At 40.4% G+C, this 20472-nt stretch overlaps 1 protein-coding gene across 1 annotated transcript in view; it reads left to right on the top strand.

The window, feature by feature from the left end:
- The window catches only part of LOC143301216 (N-acetylglucosamine-6-sulfatase-like), a 21585-nt gene extending 1550 nt beyond the window's left edge, over window positions 1-20035 (top strand). Inside the window, exons 2-13 of the mRNA XM_076615343.1 lie at window positions 279-338; window positions 1256-1352; window positions 4078-4184; window positions 4979-5044; window positions 6044-6142; window positions 6601-6771; window positions 8402-8484; window positions 9653-9771; window positions 11254-11357; window positions 13049-13270; window positions 15133-15243; window positions 16583-20035. Of these exons, the coding sequence (XP_076471458.1) occupies window positions 279-338; window positions 1256-1352; window positions 4078-4184; window positions 4979-5044; window positions 6044-6142; window positions 6601-6771; window positions 8402-8484; window positions 9653-9771; window positions 11254-11357; window positions 13049-13270; window positions 15133-15243; window positions 16583-16738 (1395 nt within the window). The 3' untranslated portion in view covers window positions 16739-20035. The remainder of the gene's footprint in view (window positions 1-278; window positions 339-1255; window positions 1353-4077; window positions 4185-4978; window positions 5045-6043; window positions 6143-6600; window positions 6772-8401; window positions 8485-9652; window positions 9772-11253; window positions 11358-13048; window positions 13271-15132; window positions 15244-16582) is intronic.
- Window positions 20036-20472: the final 437 nt, after the last annotated feature.

Raw genomic sequence — 20472 nt, forward strand, 5'->3', positions numbered from 1 at the left:
TCTATTTGCTTGCATGTTTTGTTTTGCATTTCAACTTGTCTTTTATTAAATATTGTGCGAATCTTTCGCCATTTGTTGATCGTTTGTGACACTTGAAAGAACAGGGTATATATATATATATTATATATATATATGTAAGCTACACTAGTTCAAGTGTTGTTATTGCTCAAGTTTTCCTTCTTCTTTATTGAACGTGGTATATTGTTTTGTTTTGTTAAGAAAAAGAACAAAAGTTTGAACCAAGAATACACATTGTTCTGTGATCATGAAATTTGCAGACACCTATAAAGAAGATAAGGAACCTGATCGGCAATGAAGGAATCACTTTTCAGAACATGGTAAGAATGACCACTGTGACAATGAGTTGATTAATCAACAGGTCACTGGGTTTTTTTCTTTTCAGTCTTAGCCTTTGCCATTTTTGTTGTTGTTGTTGTCTCCCCCTGCTTCCCCCCCCCCAAGAAAATTTAATTTTTAAATGTCCTCTGTGTGTGTGTGTGTGTGTGTGTGTGTGTGTGTGTGTGTGTGTGTGAGTGAGAGAGAGAGGGAGAGAGAGAGAGAGTTTGTGCATGTGAGTATGTGTCTGTGTGTGTGCTTGTGAGTGTGTGTCTGTGTGTTCATTGCATGTGTGCAACTGTGTGTGGGCTTTCCATATAAAAATTATTCTCTCCCTTATAGTTGCCTACCTGCAGCTATTTTACATTAATTTACAGACTCTTGAATTTAGCTTTCCTTTTTCCTGTTTGGGAGAATCAGAAAATATAATCCTGTTGTTTTCCTATTCATATTAAGTTCACTATGTATTTCATTATATTATCTGATATGATGAAAACTGAAGTGATGAAAAATGAACAAAATACTACTAATGTTTATAGTTCGGATGAAAAAACAAAAAACAAACAACAAAAAATCAGAAGGCCTAGAACGTAGAGATATCCTATTAAGCACACACACACACAAATTATTTATGCATCTCTCTCTCTCTCTCTATATATATATATATATATGGCACACACACACACACATGAAACACACATATATTATATGTATATATATAGAGAGAGAAGTGTGTATGTGTGTGTGTGTGTGTACAGGATCTCTCTTAAGTGCAAGGCCTTCCTCATGTCATTTACAACACATACATACAGTGTCTCCTGCCTACCTTATATCATTGATAATAGACTTTTTAAGTTTTATCGTCATCTTCATTGTTGTTGCAAAACTGACTGAACTTGTTTCTGTTTTCCTTACCCAGTTTGTGTCCAGCCCACTGTGCTGCCCCAGTCGGTCAAGCATCATGACCGGCAAATACGTCCACAACCATCACGCCGCCAACAACTCCTTGTCCGGGGGTGAGCGACTGCCACTGTCAGACAGACACACAAACACAGACACACAAACATGCTCACACACACACACACACAAACATGCTCACACACACAGACTAACACAGACGCAAACACACACACACTCATGTACAGGCCTAAACACACTTCCATGCTCCACAGTTTCGACCATATATATAGAAATATCACTTCAGACAAAGGTTTGAATAAGTTCAGTCAGTCCCTTTTCTGTCATTTACTTCTTGAAGACAGATTTGTTGCTGTAGTTCTAGACATGTTCTTCCACAGAAGTAGTGCAGCTAGCATCATACCCCCACCCCTCTCCAAAAAATTTAAAAAATAAAAAAACCCTCAACAACACTAATTTTTCATGAGCAACATCAGTGATCAATATATTTAGTGACTAGTGTTGTTGATAATCTTGCTGTTGCTAATGATGTCATATTTTAAGCTGTTGATGGAACAAATGGAAACTGTTATAGTACTGATGCTAATGTCCACTGTAGCATTAACAATACTGATGTAATATCCAGTGTCTTGATACTATTGTAAACGTACATTGTCATAAACATATGTAAATGTACACTCATAATACTGATGTAAACATACACTAGCAAAACACTGATGTCAATGTTCACAGTCATATCACTCATGTAAATGTTCACAGTCATAGTATTTATGTAACTGTCCAGTCACAAAACTGATGTAAATATTCATTCTTCATAACACTTATGAAAATGTCCACCGTCACAATACTGATGTAAATGCCCACTTACATAATACTTATATAAATGTCCACTGTCATAATACTGATGTAAACTTACACTGCCACAACATGTATGTAAATGTACACTCATAATGCGTATGTGAATGTACACTATCAAAACACTGCTGTAAGTGTCCACAGTCACAATACTGATGGAAAATATCCACTGTCATAACGCTGCTCTTAAAATGTATGTTGTCATAATACTGATGTCAGCAGACACTGTCAAAGCACATGAACTTACATAGTCTCAACACTGATGTTAAACACCCACTGGCATAACAGTAATGTGAATTTCCACTGTCACAAGACATGAAGTGAGAATGCAGAGCTGTATGTCTGCTGACTGGCATGACACATTAAACATTTTTTATATGAATGTACACACTCACAAGACACAAAGTGTGAGTTAGGGCTGTCTCTGTGTTGATCAGGCAGTAGCATAACACATATGTAAATGTGCACAGTCACAAAATGAGGATGAGTAAGGGCTCGGTGTGTGTTGAGCAGGCTGTAGTGTAACACATATGTAAATGTACACAGTCACCAGACACAAAATGAGGATGAGTAAGGACTCTGTGTGTGTTGAGCAGGCTGTAGCTTAACATATTTAAATGTACACAGTCACCAGACACAGAATGAGGATGAGTAAGGACTCAGTGTGTGTTGAGCAGGCTGTAGCTTAACATATTTAATGGCATGACACATTAAACATTTTTTATATGAATGTACACACTCACAAGACACAAAGTGTGAGTTAGGGCTGTCTCTGTGTTGATCAGGCAGTAGCATAACACATATGTAAATGTGCACAGTCACAAAATGAGGATGAGTAAGGGCTCGGTGTGTGTTGAGCAGGCTGTAGTGTAACACATAAATGTACACAGTCACCAGACACAAAATGAGGATGAGTAAGGACTCTGTGTGTTGAGCAGGCTGTAGCTTAACATATTTAAATGTACACAGTCACCAGACACAGAATGAAGATGAGTAAGGACTCAGTGTGTGTTGAGCAGGCTGTAGCTTAACATATTTAAATGTACACAGTCACCAGACACAGAATGAGGATGAGTAAGGACTCTGTGTGTGTTGAGCAGGCTGTAGCTTAACATATTTAAATGTACACAGTCACCAGACACAGAATGAGGATGAGTAAGGACTCAGTGTGTGTTGAGCAGGCTGTAGTGTAACACATATGTAAATGTACAGTCACCAGACACAAAATGAGGATGAGTAAGGACTCTGTGTGTGTTGAGCAGGATGTAGCGTAACATATTTAAATGTACATAGTCACAAAACACATAGTGAGGATGAGTAGGGACTCAGTGTGTTGCTGACCAGGCTGTAGCGTAACGCAAGACACAGAGTAAGGATGATTAATCCGTTCAACCTTATGAATTTTCAGCCTCAGAAGGCTTCCCCCACCACACTGATGCAGAAAAAATACGAGAAAAATAAATTATACTAATTGAACTGACCAATTTTTTGCCACAAAATCAACACTAGTGGACAAGCCGGAAAAAACACTGTAGAAAGTTATATTTCTCTTTGCTTGGGGTAAATGCATACGGAGGAATGTGTAAACTATTGTAATGAAATAGATTTTGCTGCCCTTGTCAATGCTGGGTTTGAAAGAGTTAAGGGCTGTCTGTGCGTGCCGCTCTAGCAACGCTCGGTGACAGGGTTTAAAGAGTTAAGGGCTGTCTGTGTGTGCCGCTCTAGCAACGCTCAGTGACAGGGTTTAAAGAGTTAAGGGCTGTGTGTGTGTGCTGCTCTAGCAACGCTCGGTGACAGGGTTTAAAGAGTTAAGGGCTGTGTGTGTGTGCTGCTCTAGCAACGCTCGGTGACAGGGTTTAAAGAGTTAAGGGCTGTGTGTGTGTGCTGCTCTAGCAACGCTCGGTGACAGGGTTTAAAGAGTTAAGGGCTGTGTGTGTGTGTGTGTGTGTGTGTGTGTGTGTGTACCAGGCTGTAGCAGTCACAGCTGGCAGAAGGAGCAGGAGCCCAGGGCCTTTGCTGTGCACCTCCAGGAGGCGGGCTACACCACCATGTTTGCTGGCAAATACCTCAACCAGGTGGGTGGGTTTTTCATCTTTGTCTAGCTCAGAGTGCCCCTTGTAAATAAAAATTTTGTGTTACAGTACAATGCAAGCTACCTATTGCTCTCTCTCCAGTTCAGAATGCCCCTTGTAAGCAAACATTTTGTGTTTCAGAATGGTGCAAACTACCTTTTCCTCCGTCTAGTTCAGAATGACCCATGTAGATAAACATTTTGTGTTTCAGTGCGATTGAAACCACCTGTTTCTCTCTCTAGCTGAGAATGTCCCATGTAAATAAACATTTTGTGTTTCAGTGCAAAGTACTGTGTCTAGTTCAGAATGCCCTATATAGATGACTATATTGTTTTGGTGTAGTGCTGAAGTGCTGTGTCTGATGGGCGCAACAGCCGAGTGGTTAAAGCTTTGGACTTTCAGTCTGAGGTTCCCAGGTTCGAATCTCGGTAACAGCACCTGGTGATTAAAGGGTGGAGATTTTTCTGATCTCCCAGGTCAAATTATGTGCAGACCAGCTTGTGCCTGAACCCCCTTCATGTGTATATGCCAGCAAGCAGAAGATCAAGTACACACATTAAGATCCCGTAATCCATGTGAGCATTCAGTGGGTTATGGAAACAAACAAGTATATACACAGCATGCACACCCCCGAAAGTGGAGTATGGCTGCCTTCATGGCGGGGTACAAACGGTCATAAAGGTAAAAGCCCACTCGTGCACATATTAGTGAACGTGGGAGTTGCAGCCCATGAACGAAGAAGAAGTTTCTGTGTCTTGCTCAGAATGCCCCGTATAGGTAAACATTTTGTGTTTCAGTACGGCACAAAGGCTGCTGGGGGTGTGGCTCACGTTCCCCCAGGCTGGGACGAGTGGATCGGATTGGTGAGTTCAGCTCAGTGCGTCATGTTTTTGCCCCTTTGACTTCAGAGAGTTTCAGTTTCAGAAAGAGGCTTCAGTGAACCTTCCTTCATGGTGTTCATCTGGCAGGAATTGGACAACCTCCCAATCATCCATGATTTTCATGAAACCTAAGGTTGACAAGACAGTGGACGGGAATCTTGTGATTTTATTTTTTTCATTTTTTGTCGCGGATTGGATGACGGACTCCTTTGCAGAACAGACAACCCCGAAGCACAGCAGACTCATTATCTGCTCAATTGCAACCAGGAAGGAGAAAGTATCATCAAAGAGCTACCCCCTGTGGGAACACTCCTTGGTGAAAAAAAAAAAAAAAAAAAAAAAAAAAAAAAAAAATTGACTGTTCAGTTTCTGAGAACATGATTCACTTTTTATTTTGACAAGAGCCCTCATTTGTCATTGTTAAATGTATGGATAAGCCATGATCCTTTTTTCTGTGTTATACTTAACCAGGTGGTTAAATATATGGATAAGCCATGGTCCTTTTTGTGTTATACTTGATCAGATGGTTAAACATATGGATAAGCCATGTACCTTTTTTCTGTGTTGTATTTAACCAGGTAGTTAAATATATGGATAAGCCATGGTTCTTTTTTCTGTGTTATACTTAACCAGGTAGTTAAATATATGGATAAGCCATGGTCCTTTTTGTGTTGTATTTAAGAAGGTGGCCAGATATATGGATAATCCATGGTCCTTTTTTTTTTTTTTTTTTAATAATCCATGATCCCTTTTGTTATATCATTCTTGACCACATGGGAAAATTTATGCATAATCCATGGTCATTTTTTTATGTTATACTTGATCAGGTGGACAATTATAAGGATAATCCATGGTCCTGTTTTTGTTATACTTAACCAGGTGGGTGATTATGGATAATCCACAGTCATTATTTATGTTATATTCAACCAGGTGGTTAAATATATGGATAACCTCTTGTCCTTTTTTGTTGTCCTTAACCAGGTGGGAAACTCCAAGTACTACGACTATCAGCTGTCCATCAATGGCAAAGTGGAGAAACATGGGAGTAACTACAAGAAGGACTATTTCACCAACTATATTGTGAGTATCCGTGATGTTGGCAGAAGTGAAAAACGAATGTGAAAACCACTTTATAATAATAATAATAATAATGATAATAATGGATACCTATGTAACGCTCTGTCCAGATAACTGCTCTAGGTGCTTTTACAAAACACATGATATCAATATTAGATTTACACACCAAAATGTATCCAGCAAACAACACACAGTCACATACACTTAAACACAATGTATACATACAAGTAAACATACATTCAAACATGTAGGTATGCACATACGTATGCATGCAATCAAGGCCATACTGAAATCAAATAGAAAAAAATCCACCCTGATAGGTACACAAATACATATGCATGCAACCAAAGCTGTACCAGCATGCTGGATTATTCCCAGCAGATGTGGTGTAGCATATATATGGCTTTGTCGTCGGAAGGCATGGACGCCTCCTTTAAGAAACTAAAACCCGCGCTGTGCAGAACAGGAAGGCAGAGAAGTTTCTGGCAGCCCAGAGCCCTGGAGGCAAGCCTTTCTTCATGATGCTGTCCACCCCGGCCTGCCACGCCCCCTTCACCCCCGCCGACCCCTACAACAACTCCTTCCCAGACCAGCAGGCCCCCAGGACCGGCAGTTTCAACGTCAAACCCAAGGTACCGTCGTGGTGGTGTTCCTCTTTTTTTTTCTTTCTTTCTTCATGGGCTGCGGTTCCCACATTAGCTCATATGTATACGACGAGTGGTGTTTTATGTGAATCAGTTTTTACACCGCCCCCCCCCCACCCCCCCTCCCTCCACACACACACCTTCCCGCCATGTAGGCAGTCATTTTCAGAGAGGGTGCATGCCACATTGTTTTTGTTTTGTTAACCCACCTAAAGCTGACACAGTGGTTTTTAACGTGCGTATTTGATCTTCTGTATGTGTATACACATGAAGGGGGTTCAGGCACTAGCAGGTCTGCACATATGTGCATATATATATATATATAATGTGCATACACACACACGCACACACATTGTGCATATTGTGTTGACCTGGGAGATTGGGGAAAAAATCTCCATCATTCACTCACCAGCTGTGGTGACCGGGATTCGATCCTGGGACCCTCAGATTGAAAGACCTACTCGGTCGTTGCACGTGTCCCGTCATGGTATCATTTTACCAATTTTCTTTTCAGTTTGCTGGTTGATGATATGAAGTTAGTATTTATAGCATGTAGATTTGCACTGTTCTAATTAATATTGCTTTTTTTTTCTTTTTTTTTTTGTCAGCACAAACACATTAACTATTTCTCTCATAGAGATGATGCAGTAATCTTTTGGGTGGGTCTTTTTTTTTTGCGCAATTGTTACAAAACCAAGCAGTGGGCTTTTCATCTTCAAAGGGTTGCTCATGCTTGCTGTCCTATTAATACAATCCAGCTGATGTGAAAGTGTCTGATGAATCCAAGAGTACACAATAAAAGCTCAACTTTAAAAAACAAAAAAAACCCTATGAATAAGTATGTCCATATTCTGCCATAGTACTGCAACAAATGCCAGACAGAACATGCTAAGGTACCATTTTTAAGTCTGTGTCAAATCATGGCTGGTGTTGTTAAGTCATTTTCAAGTGGTTTTTCTGGCTTGCAGATTTTCATGTAGATTAAATATCGATAGATGACCCTGTCTGCATTACTGTCATATTAGAAGAAATAATGTTGATTGATTGATACTTATGTAGTGCCTATCTTCGGTTAGAAACCTAGCTCAAAGAGCTTAACAAACACAGTCATTTGCACAACAGGTTGCCTACATGGGTAGAGCGGACTGAGAGCTGCCTTTAAATGCTCATCATTCATTTTCTGTGTCGTCAAGTCAGGGTTCATGCAAGCACACACGTTTGTTTGAGTGGATTATTTTTCTTCAGAATTTGTCCATGGACAACCCTTTTGTTTTGCTGGGTTCTTTTATATGCGCAAAATGTATGCTGCACACATGACCTCTGATTATCATCTCTTCTAGTGGGCGAACCCATATATTCAAATTTCCTTGCTTCCTAGGCGGGCGTGTTACCACTAGGCCACCACTCCACATAGATAACCCCATTTTAATTATTATTGGATACATTTTCCACATAATCTTCTGCTTGCAAAATCTACAAGTAGGTAATTATCAACAGTGTGCTCTTGTTTATACATTTTCCACATAATCTTCTGCTTGAAAAATCTACAAGTAGGTAATTATCAACAGTGTACTCTTGTGTAACTCTGTGTGTGTGTGTGTGTGTGTGTCTCAACCAGAACAAGCACTGGCTGATTCAACAGACCATTGTACCTTTACCTAACAACACTGTCACGTACATTGACAAAACCTTCAGGAACAGGTAAGGCATACAGAGCCCTGGATCCTTGAAATGTATAGTGCATTACTGAAATGTTTTTATTTTTTGCATCTTTATATTTTTTCTATGGGCTGTATTTGGTGGAACAGATCCAGTGGATCACATGTTATCTTCAAACACACAGATCTGAGACTGAGATCTTAGCTGCACTTTATGTTTCCGACTCGTTTATCTAATTAAACTATTTCTAAAGAAGCATTGTCATGTATCATGTATATTTCGTGGAAAATCATAATTGTGGGCCTTTGATATGAGTGGCCAAAGCCTTCAAAAGAAAAAAAAAAAGGAACACTCAACATTTCATAACTGCAGTGTCTTGTGAGCTAAAAGTGGAGATTTGGAATACACCAGTCCAGTCTGCCATGTTTAATTGTGCTCTTGATGCCTTGACTCACTGGGCCCTACAACTGGCAAATCACCCCCCCCCCCCTCCTCCTCCCCCCTTCATTGCCTGCAGCCGACAAATTGTCAGTCAGTGACACACCACACATACTTTTGCTTCAAATATCAGGAATACTCAGCACGGAAGGGAGCTTACTGCATCACTTCTTCCTTTCTAGTGACTTGCAGACTTTTGACAGTGATTTTGAAACAGTTTTATATGCTTCTTCATCGTCTTACATGTCAAAACAAACAAATGAACTGTGAAGCAGTTTCTAGATGAAATTTTCCTTGACCCAGAAATGGCAGATTCAGCCTCTGAAGAAGAAGAAGAAACTGTCAGAATCTGCCAGTTGAGTGTTCCTGAGGATGCTTGTGCCGTTCCTGGTCTCGCCCTATTCCCCAAGTTTGACTTGGAAATCAAAGTGAGCATCTAGTCATTTGGACAAGAAGATAAACTGAGATCTTGATTAACATGCACTTGTCGCACTGATAAAAGAACCCGTTGCAACAAAAGGGTTGTTCTCTGGCAAAGTTCTGAGGAAGAAATCCTGTCTGGTAGGCACACACACACACACACACATATATGCATGTGCTCAAGGCTCACTAAGTGTGTAGGGTTATGCTGCTGGTCAGGCATCTGCCTAGCAGATGTATTGTAGCATATATGGAGTTGTCCGATGGCAGTGATGACTGCTACTTGAGAAACTGAAATCTAAACTTTTTTTTTTGTTTTTAATGTGGTTGCCTCCCCTTCTCCTCACCCCAGGTGGCGCACCCTGCTGTCAGTGGACGACATGGTGGAGAATGTGTACAACATCCTGAAGCAGAAAGGCATGCTGGACAACACCTTCATCTTCTTCTCCTCAGACAATGGTTACCACCTGGGTAAGCTGTCTTGGGGAACAAACAACAGTAAAGAGAAGTAACCCTCTCTTCATTTATGAGGTACGCAACTTCAGGTCAACGCTGCTTGTGCTACTGATTCAGCCAGCACACCGATATTGAATAGAAACATACATCGGAACAAAACCCAGACACTCCCTCAAAAGAGGAAGTATCTGGCTTGTCGCTACACTGATCAATTGACATTGTGCACACATCAGCAATGACAGAAGAAAATTATGCAAACAGAGATTAGCTTTTATTCAAGATTAGCATAGCCTTTTAGTCCTGAATATTCTACACAGAATATACAGACAATACAGTACAAACACATGGTTGTCTTGATGGATTTTTACTTGAAATGAAAATACAACGAGGCTAGGACAGTAAAGAATAAGTTCTAGTTTTAGTTTTTCAATGAGGCATCACTGCGTTCGCAAATATACCCTACTAGGCAGATGCTGGACAGCAAAACCCAGTGCGCTTGGTCAGGCCTTGAGTGCATGTTCATATGTTTGTGTACCTATCAGAGTGGATTGCTTTTACAAAATTTTGCCAGAGGACAACCCGTTTGTTGCCAGTGGTTCTTTTTCAGTGCGCGAAGTGTGTGCTGCACACGGGACCTCGGTTTATTGTCTCATCCAAAAGACTAGTTCTCAGTTTGATTTTCCAGTCAAACTTCGGAGAAAGGACAAGAGCCGTCTTCACTTTTTCACTCTCACATTCAACACCTGTATTCCCTTTTTATAATTATTATCATCATCATTATGATTATTCTTATTATTATTATCAACAAGCATTTTTCTTTGCCTTTTTATCGCGATTCAGGTCAGCTTGGACTGCCTAATGACAAACGGCAGCTGTACGAATTTGACATCAGTGTACCTTCTTCACCCACATATTTAACACCTGTATTCCCTTTTATTATCATTATTATTATTATTACTATTTGAAACAAGCATTTTTCTTCACCTTTTTGTCATGATTCAGGTCAGTTTGGACTGCCCTATGACAAACGGCAGCTGTACGAATTTGACATCCGTGTACCTTCTTCACCCACATATTTAACACCTGTATTCCCTTTTATTATTATTATTATTATTACTATTTGAAACAAGCATTTTTCTTTGTCTTTTTGTCATGATTCAGGTCAGTTTGGACTGCCCTATGACAAACGGCAGCTGTACGAATTTGACATCCGTGTACCTTCTTCACCCACATATTTAACACCTGTATTCCCTTTTATTATTATTATTATTATTACTATTTGAAACAAGCATTTTTCTTCACCTTTTTGTCATGATTCAGGTCAGTTTGGACTGCCCTATGACAAACGGCAGCTGTACGAATTTGACATCCGTGTACCTTCTTCACCCACATAATTATCACCTGTATTCCCTTTTATTATTATTATTATCATCATCATTATGATTATTATTCTTATTATCAACAAGCATTTTTCTTTGTCTTTTTGTCATGATTCAGGTCAGTTTGGACTGCCCTATGACAAACGGCAGCTGTACGAATTTGACGTCCGTGTGCCTCTGATGGTCCGAGGGCCAGGTATCGAGCCTGGACAGGTGACTCAGGTCAGTCAGTGTCAGTGGGGGATGTGTATGCGTGTTGGGGGGAGAGGGGGCGGGTGGGAGGGGGGGGGGGGGAATTTCAGCCAGTTATGCACACCACAAGAAGAAAACAACAGCCAGGTTCACACACACATGCAGACGCACTTACACACAACCACACACACACAAACGGAGAAACACACACACACACATACACATCAAGAAGAACACACACACACACACACACACGAGTCACAAGTACACACACACACACTGGGAGAACACACACACACGCATAATGGATGAACACACACACACACACACACAGGGACACACAAAGAGGAGAACACACACAAAGAAACACACATAGAGACACACACTCAGGGAGAACAGACACAGAGGAAGAACACACACACATCCAGAGATAAACACACACACTTACACACACAGTGGGAGAACACACACACATGCACACACACACATATTGGATGAACACACACACACACAGGGACACACAAAGAGGAGAACACACACAAAGAAACACACATAGAGACACACACTCAGGGAGAACACACACAGAGGAAGAACACACACACATCCAGAGATAAACACACACACTTAAACACACAGTGGGAGAACACACACACACACACATACAAGACTAACACACAGACGCACACATGGAAAGACATTGACACAGAAAAACAACAACTGATGTATGCTCACTAATGAATTCGGTTATCCTGAAATTAAGTCTCTCATAGCACTCTCTTCTGTTTTGCGTATCATCTTATTGACTGATGTGTTTCTTGAACGTTTTGTTGGTTGAGTATGCATTTTGTGTATTTGCTTGTGTGCGCACACAGCTTTGTTTGCATATGGAGTTTGTCATACTTGAAAAATACATGCATATATGATGATCTTACTATTATTGTAAAGGGCAATGAGCGCCCAGTGTGGGATGGAGGGTGGACCATCAGTTTACATTATCATGATTATGATTACTGTGACTGTGATGATGATTATAGGTCTCCATGCCATATCCATGGAGGAAGGTGGCAAAATGAACAAGACACTCATCTGCTAATACAGTGTCTGTGGGTTCAAATCCCAGTCTCATCCTGTCTTCCAAGTCAAACTTGAGTGGTCATTCATTTGTATGAGAGAATAAACTGAGGCCCTGTGTGCAGCATGCACGCACTTGGCACACAGAAAAAGAGCCCATGGCAACGTAAGTGTTGTCCTCTGGCAAAATTCTGTGGAAGAAATCCACTTTGATAGGTGCACAAATATACATGCATGCACTGAAGGTTCTGACTAGTGTGTTGGGTTATGCTGCTGGTCAGGCATCTGCTTAGCAGATGTGATGTTGTAACATGTATGGATTTGTCTGAGAACAGTGATGCCCTTTGACATACTGGAACTGAAAACTCTCAGCTGTGTCTCCTTTCCAGCAAAACATTTATACCGCTAGTCAGGCATCTACTTAGCAGATTGTGATGTAGCGTGTATGGATTTGTCTGAGGGCAGTAATGCCTCCTTGACAAACTGGAACTTAAAACTTCTTCTTCGTGGGCTGCAACCCCCACGTTCACTTGTATGTACACAAGTGGCCTTTTATATATATATATGACCGTTTTTACCCCACCGTGTAGGCAGTCATACTCTTTTTTCGGTGGTGAACTGAAAACTTTAAGCCGTTTCTCCTTTTCCAGCAAAACGCCATGAACATCGACCTGGGCCCCACGTTCATTGCCCTGGCTGGGCGACAGGTACCGTCCTACATGGACGGCAAATCTCTAATCCCGGTGTTGACCACGGCGCCCCACAACAACAAAACCGCACCAACCTTCCGCTCCGAGTTTCTGGTGGAGCACTACGGGGAGCACGGCTTCATCATCACTGGGTGCCCGCAGTATCGGGGACAAGGCCTCTTTGTGAGTGCTCACCATTGTCTGTGGCACGTGGATCAGTGGTGGTGAAAGGGTAGTTTCAGGGGAGCCCTTGAGTATTAATGTCTGTGGAGCAGTGGTGAAAGATTAGTTTCAGGAGAGCCCTTGAGTATTATTGTCTGTGGAGCAATAATGAAAGATTAGTTTCAGGAGAGCCCTTGAGTATTATTGTCTGTGGAGCAATAATGAAAGATTAGTTTCAGGAGAGCCCTTGAGTATTATTGTCTGTGGAGCAATAATGAAAGATTAGTTTCAGGAGAGCCCTTGAGTATTATTGTCTGTGGAGCAATAATGAAAGATTAGTTTCAGGAGAGCCCTTGAGTATTATTGTCTGTGGAGCAATAATGAAAGATTAATTTCAGGAGAGCTGTTGAGTATTATTGTCTGTGGAGCAATAATGAAAGATTAGTTTCAGGAGAGCCCTTGAGTATTATTGTCTGTGGAGCAATAATGAAAGATTAGTTTCAGGAGAGGCCTTGAGTATTATTGTCTGTGGAGCAATAATGAAAGATTAGTTTCAGGAGAGCCATTGAGTATTATTGTCTGTGGAGCAATAATGAAAGATTAGTTTCAGGAGAGCCATTGAGTATTATTGTCTGTGGAGCAATAATGAAAGATTAGTTTCAGGAGAGCTGTTGAGTATTATTGTCTGTGGAGCAATAATGAAAGATTAGTTTCAGGAGAGCTGTTGAGTATTAATGTCTGTGGAGCAATAATGAAAGATTAGTTTCAGGAGAGCCGTTGAGTATTATTGTCTGTGGAGCAATAATGAAAGATTAGTTTCAGGAGAGCCCTTGAGTATTATTGTCTGTGGAGCAATAATGAAAGAATAATTTCAGCGGAGCCCTTGAGTACCATTGTGGAACATTAATGAAAGATCAGTTTCAGGAGGACATACATACATACATAAAATCATATTTTACATCTCGGTGGCATGAAATGACTCCAGTACTATTGAATGGTCATACATTTCAACCAGAAGCGGAGACAGTTGCATGATGCAGTGCAGTGCCACCATAACCAGGCTGGGTTATGCGACCAGTGTCAGTGACATGTTCTATCAGTCACACAATCATTTCATTGTGTGAAGCTTTATTGTCTGAAACAAGAGTACAGGAATTTGCCTTCAGGCTCGTCATAAAGAAAATAAAAACTTATCTTAAGAAAGAGTAATTTTCAAAAGTGAAGACATTCATTCCTTTATTGAATTAAAACACTCACACAAACATGGCTGGAAAGGGTTGGGAGAGAGGGAAGGAATGGCGTTGCACTATCAACATCATAGTAGATTTGTTAACAATAAAGATATGAAGGTCTGACATACAGATACATTAGTTAATAAGTCTTAATCTGAAAATTAAACTTGATATATATATTTTTATCTGTACCTGTGTAAAATGATGGACAGTTGAGGGTGGTGGATGAACTAGGTAAGATGAGGTGAGGAAGGGGAATTAATGTAATAAGAAAACCTTATACATACACATGAACACACACACACAAACACACACGCACACACACATCCAGGGCCACAAAGCAGGTTTGAGAACAAGTCAGCCACATATTAAAACTACTTCATTTGAAAATACTATTGAATGAATCACTTCATCTTTTGAATTAAGGCACATAAAATCAAGATATAGGTCAAAGGCATGCAGATAAGAGCTAAATTTTGTAAATGACAAGATATTCAAATATCAGTCATAGTGTATGATAGTTGGATTTAGTGCAAAGAGGCGTTTAAAACAGATGCCGCTGAAGGAGCGAAAGATCTTTTAAAGTATGTTGACACTCGTTTCTTGTCATGTGTGTAATAAAATGGGTGTGGCTATGGTTGACTGTGACAGAACTGTGACCCCAACTGTGTGTGCGAGGACTCTTGGAACAACACATACACCTGCGTGAGGTCTGACCGCCCCCCACATGTCTACAAGTACTGCGCCATGAAGGACGATGTGGTGCGTGTCTTTGCTTTAAGCAGCTGCCATCTTACAGTTGTGTTTAGTGTGTTGTTGCCATCTTGCAGTTGTGTTTAGTGTGTTGTTGCCATCTTGCAGTTGTGTTTAGTGTGTTGTTGTCATCTTGCTGTTGTGTTTAGTGTGTTGTTGCCATCTTCCTGTTGTGCAGTGTGTTGTTGCCATCTTGCTGTTGTGTTGAGTGTATTTATGAAGCTGTGGTCATTGTGCAGTGTGGTGTTTTCATACAATAATGTGTTGATGGTGTTTGTGAAGCTGTTTATCTTCCAGTGTGTTGTTGCCATCTCGCTGTTGTGCTTATTGCGTTTGTAAAGCTGTTGTTATTGTGCAGTGTGTTGTTGCCATACTACAATATGTGTTTAGTGTGTTTGTGAAGCTGTTTATCGTACAGTGTGTTGCTGCCATCTTGCATTTGTGTTTAGTGTGTTGTTGCCATCTTGCTGTTGTGTTTATTGTGTTTGAAAAGCTGTGGTTATTGTGCAGTGTGTTGTTGCCATCTTGCAGTTGTGTTTATTGTGTTTGTGAAGCTGTTTATTGTATGGTGTATTTTTTGACATCTTGCAGCCATGTTTAATGAGTTTGCGAAGCTGTTTTTTTATATAGTGTCTTGGTTTTTGCTCATTAAATGTAATGGTTCAGGCCTTAGTTGGACAAGCACTCTGTAGACATTTCCCTTTTTATTATTTCTTACAGAACTGTTTCCTCAACCCTATCCTTGGCAATGGATGCCATTGGGCCAGACCTTTGACCTTCCCCACACCGCATTGTTTTTTCTTACAGCTTTTTGTTTTGTTTTCGTTTGTTGAGAAAACTTTTTCTGATAAATGGCACACAATGTTCCATGAGACAGTCTGACTTCATTGTTGTCCCGTAACTGTCAATGCAGCATTCTTTCACAAAACTGGGCATTGATGCGAGCTTTGTTGGAATGACATCCACGCTGCTATATAATCAAACAAAAAAATATTCTTAGTTAAGTTGTAAAGCATGTAGTTAGTTTTCTTTAGTTGACCTGCTTTAGAAACATCCTTTAATAGCAATAATGTTAATAATTATAAATAATAATGATAATAATGACATAATAATGTTTGTCTCAGATCATGCAGAGCCCAACAACAGATCTTTTGTATGTATAGCTCCCGCCCTCACTTCCCCCGCCTCCCCCCCCCCACATACACACACACACATACATGCACAAAGGGAATAAGGGCACTATCACAGGCATGAGCAGATCTTGTCTGAATGTACAAACTGAGCACCGATGGCTGTAAGCATTGCCATGCTGACGACACCCACTCAGTCTCTTGCTGACTGATTGCAGAACTTTGTGGAGGTGTACGAGCTGACGGGGGATCACTACGAGTTGGAGAACCTGGTGAGCAAGGCGGACCCCTCCCTGCTGGCCTCCCTCAAAGATGACCTCAAGCGCCTGGAGGCTTGCAGTGGGGCCTCCTGCAACACGCCCCTGGGCCGCTGATTTGTTTAACTCTTATCTCCTTCGTAGGTGACTTTAAGCCAACTAGTAATTTCATTACCATAAACCACTTTTGTCAACATCGGGGTTTTGTGTTAAATGGAAAGTTTTGTATTTGTATTTATATTTGTATTTCTTTTTATCACAACAGATTTCTCTGTGTGAAATTTGGGCTGCTCTCCCCAGGGAGGGCATGTCGCTACACTACAGCGCCACCCATTAAAAAAAAAATTTTCCTTCGTGCAGTTTTAATTGTTTTTCCTATTGAAGTGGATTTTTCTACAGAGTTTTGCCAGGAACAACCCTTTTGTTGCCGTGGGTTCTTTAATGTGCGCTAAGTGCATGCTGCACACGGGATGTCGGTTTATCGTCTCATCCGAATGACTACCGTCCAGACCACCACTCAAGGTCTAGTGGAGGGGGAGAAAATATCGGTGGCTGAGCTGTGATTCGAACCAGCGCGCTCAGATTCTCTCACTTCTGAGGCGGACGCGTTACCTCTAGGCCATCACTCCACACCACCATAGATGACTTTAGTCAACCAGACAGTTCACCGCCATTGGTGACTTTAGTCGACATTGTGGGGTATGTTGAATGGACCATTTTTCACATTGTGACAAAGCTTGAGAGGCGCTGCCAACTTTGCTGCATGATAGGAAATTGACTAGCCCTGATGTGAACAAGTCCACTGTGTTGTTTTGACACGAACCAAATGGTGTGTTGAGAGTGTCAGATCTGAAATATTTGGCGCATGGTAGTTGTTGATGTTGGCTTTTTTTTTCTTTTTTTTTGGCTACATAGAAACTTGGTGGCGGAAGAGTTACGTATCTTGGGGCTTCAAGAAACTTTTCTACCATCATTGTTGGGGCTCCTAGGGTCTCTTATTTAAAAGTGGTTTTCATGTCCACTATGTGCTGTGCTTCGAATTCTTCTTGATCTTAACATTATTTCATCTTGTCAGGAGGATACAAAGAAGGAAGAACTGCATTAGAATTCAGTGCCCCTTTTTCTAAAGCAAGAGAGAACACTTAACAGATGCATGCACATACACACACACACACACCCGTCCTCATGATTCTGTACACCTGCACACAAGTGTGCGTTCATTCACAGGAACAGGCTTGCTTATGCACATGTGTTATAACATGCATGTACATAGGCAAATACACACAAGAGAGATGCTTAATCCTCTGTGCAGACTGAAATTATGTGTACGAATGTGAAGAACAACGTATGAGAGATAGTGCCATGGTAAAAATAAACAATTTTTTGTTTGTTTGTGTTATTATTGTCACAATTGTTATTTACTTTAAAATATAGTGCAGTGGTCAAAATAAAATAATTTTTTTTGTTTATGTTACTGTTGTCACAATTGTTATTTACTTTAAAATAAAAGTTATTTCACTCCAGCTTTATGACCAGTTATCAATGAAACTGTGGTTTCCTGTATCACTTGGAAACATCTTGTTCTTGACAATATTTGAAGTTCATTTTCATGTGATTTTTTTTTTTTTTTTGGGGGGTGGGTGAAGACATCCCACCCAAATGCTTGTTCCAATGGACGTGGCTCTGTCACCTGGTTACTTTTTATAGTGTTCTGCATCATTACAGTCTTTCATAATATTGTTACATAATATTGTTGTCTCAAAAAGGAAAACAGACAGATACATATCAATATATTGTCAAACATTGGTTTGTATTTCATGAAGCTGCTATTTTATAATTCTTTTTTTTTTATGGAGAGTGAGATTGGAGAAGGTTCCAAGCTGTTTTAAAGATTGCCATGACCTGCTGTCAGTATTTTATGTCATTGTATTTGTATTTGTGTTTGTATTTTTTTAAAAATCACAACAGATTTTCTCTGTGTGAAATCCGGGCTGCTCTCCCCAGGGAGAGCACGTCACTACACTACAAGCACCCCCCCCCCCCCTTTTTTTTTTTTTTTTTCCTGCGTGCAGTTTTATTTGTTTTTCCTATTGAAGTGGATTTTTCTACAGAATTTTGCCAGGAACAACCCTTTTGTTGCTGTTGGTTCATTTATGTGCGCTAATTGCACGCTGCACACTGGACCTCGGGTCATCGTCTCATCTGAATGACTAGCATCCAGACCACCACTCAAGGTTTAGTGGAGGGAAAAAATATCAGCGGCTGAGCTGTGATTCGAACCAACGCGCTCAGATTCTCTGGTTTCCTAGGCGGACGCGTTACCTCTAGGCCATCACTCACTTCACTGCTTTATCAGGAAGATGGATAGATATCTAAGGTTACAACAACCTTATTTTTTATCACCCTTATTTTTTATCACCACATACAATAATATCTGTACACTATATGTCTCTGCCTTCTTTTTTTTTTTTCATACTTTCATTCTTGAATTTAAGTACTGTAAAAGTGTGAGCATGTTCTTTTGTTTTTATGTGCATTTTTTAGAGTCACAGTACATGGTTAGCATTTCCATGCAACCCGTATTCCTTTCCCACCATTCTCTTTGTACTTTTCAGCATGTATGTCTGTGCACACACATGTTTGCACATGGATGTGTGGGTGTTTTCTGGCTCTCTCCTAGATACATAATATTGCTTTTATAATTGAAAATCATGTCTATGCATTCTCAGGCATGCATGCCTGTATGTGTGTATATGTGTGAGTTTGTGCCTTTGATGGATGCAGAAATACCAAAACATCCACAGATTTGTTCAATAATACTGCAGGTGGCAGAATGATTAAGACACTCATCTGCTAATACAGAGTCCGTGAGGGTGTGGGTTCGAATCCTGCTCTCGCCCTTTCTCCCAAGTTTGACTGGAAAAATCAAACTGAGCAGCCAGTCATTCGGATGAGACGATAAACTGAGGTCCGGTGTGTTGCTGCACATACTTGTCACACTGGAAAAGAACTCATGGCATTGAGAGTGTTGTCAGGCAAAAATTCTGTGAGAAATCCACTCTGTTTGGTACACAGACACATATGCATGCTCTCAAGACCTGACTAAGCGTGTTGGGTTATGCTGCTGGTCAGGCATCTGTCTAGCAGATATGGCGTAGCGTATATATATGGATTTGTCTGAATGCAGTGACGCCTCCATGTGAAATATCATACATTAATATGATCCTGTAGGTACTCAATTTTTGTTTTTGTTTCAAACGTGGGATACTCAAGTTTTCTTCAGGAACTCGGCAAATATGTTTGCTTCAACTGCTGTTACAAAACAAACAGGAATATGTTTCCTGATTTTTATAGTTGTTCAGCATGGGCGCCGCTTCTCATACAGCTCAAATGAGATGATAATCTATTATGAAACAGGCACAATTGGAGGGATACAAACTCTTATTCACTGTTTGAATATAGTTAGCATATCATTTTCCGTTTCAGCCAGATGTTCAAAACATGGATAAAGAGATGACTTTTTACTGGGACATGGACATATTTTGTAGGATTTTATTGCTGTCTACCCAGGTTCATTATGAAAGGTCCCAACATGTATCCAAAACCAGATGTTTGTTCTTTGTTAAAGTCACGTTTATGACAGTAATATATACATATATGTAAATTAATATTGTAATAAACAGGTAGTATTGCTGTCCATACTTGCAATGCACAAAATTCCATCATTCACAGACATCCAAACTATGCAATGTCAAAGATAACATATGTATGATGACTGTTGTTCCTGGTGTATTTTACTGTGATAAATGTTTGAAGCAATGTCCTTTTTTTTTCTCGGACATAAAAAACAA

Source organism: Babylonia areolata, chromosome 27 (genome assembly GCF_041734735.1).
Source record: "Babylonia areolata isolate BAREFJ2019XMU chromosome 27, ASM4173473v1, whole genome shotgun sequence".
Taxonomy (NCBI): Eukaryota; Metazoa; Mollusca; class Gastropoda; order Neogastropoda; family Buccinidae; genus Babylonia; species Babylonia areolata.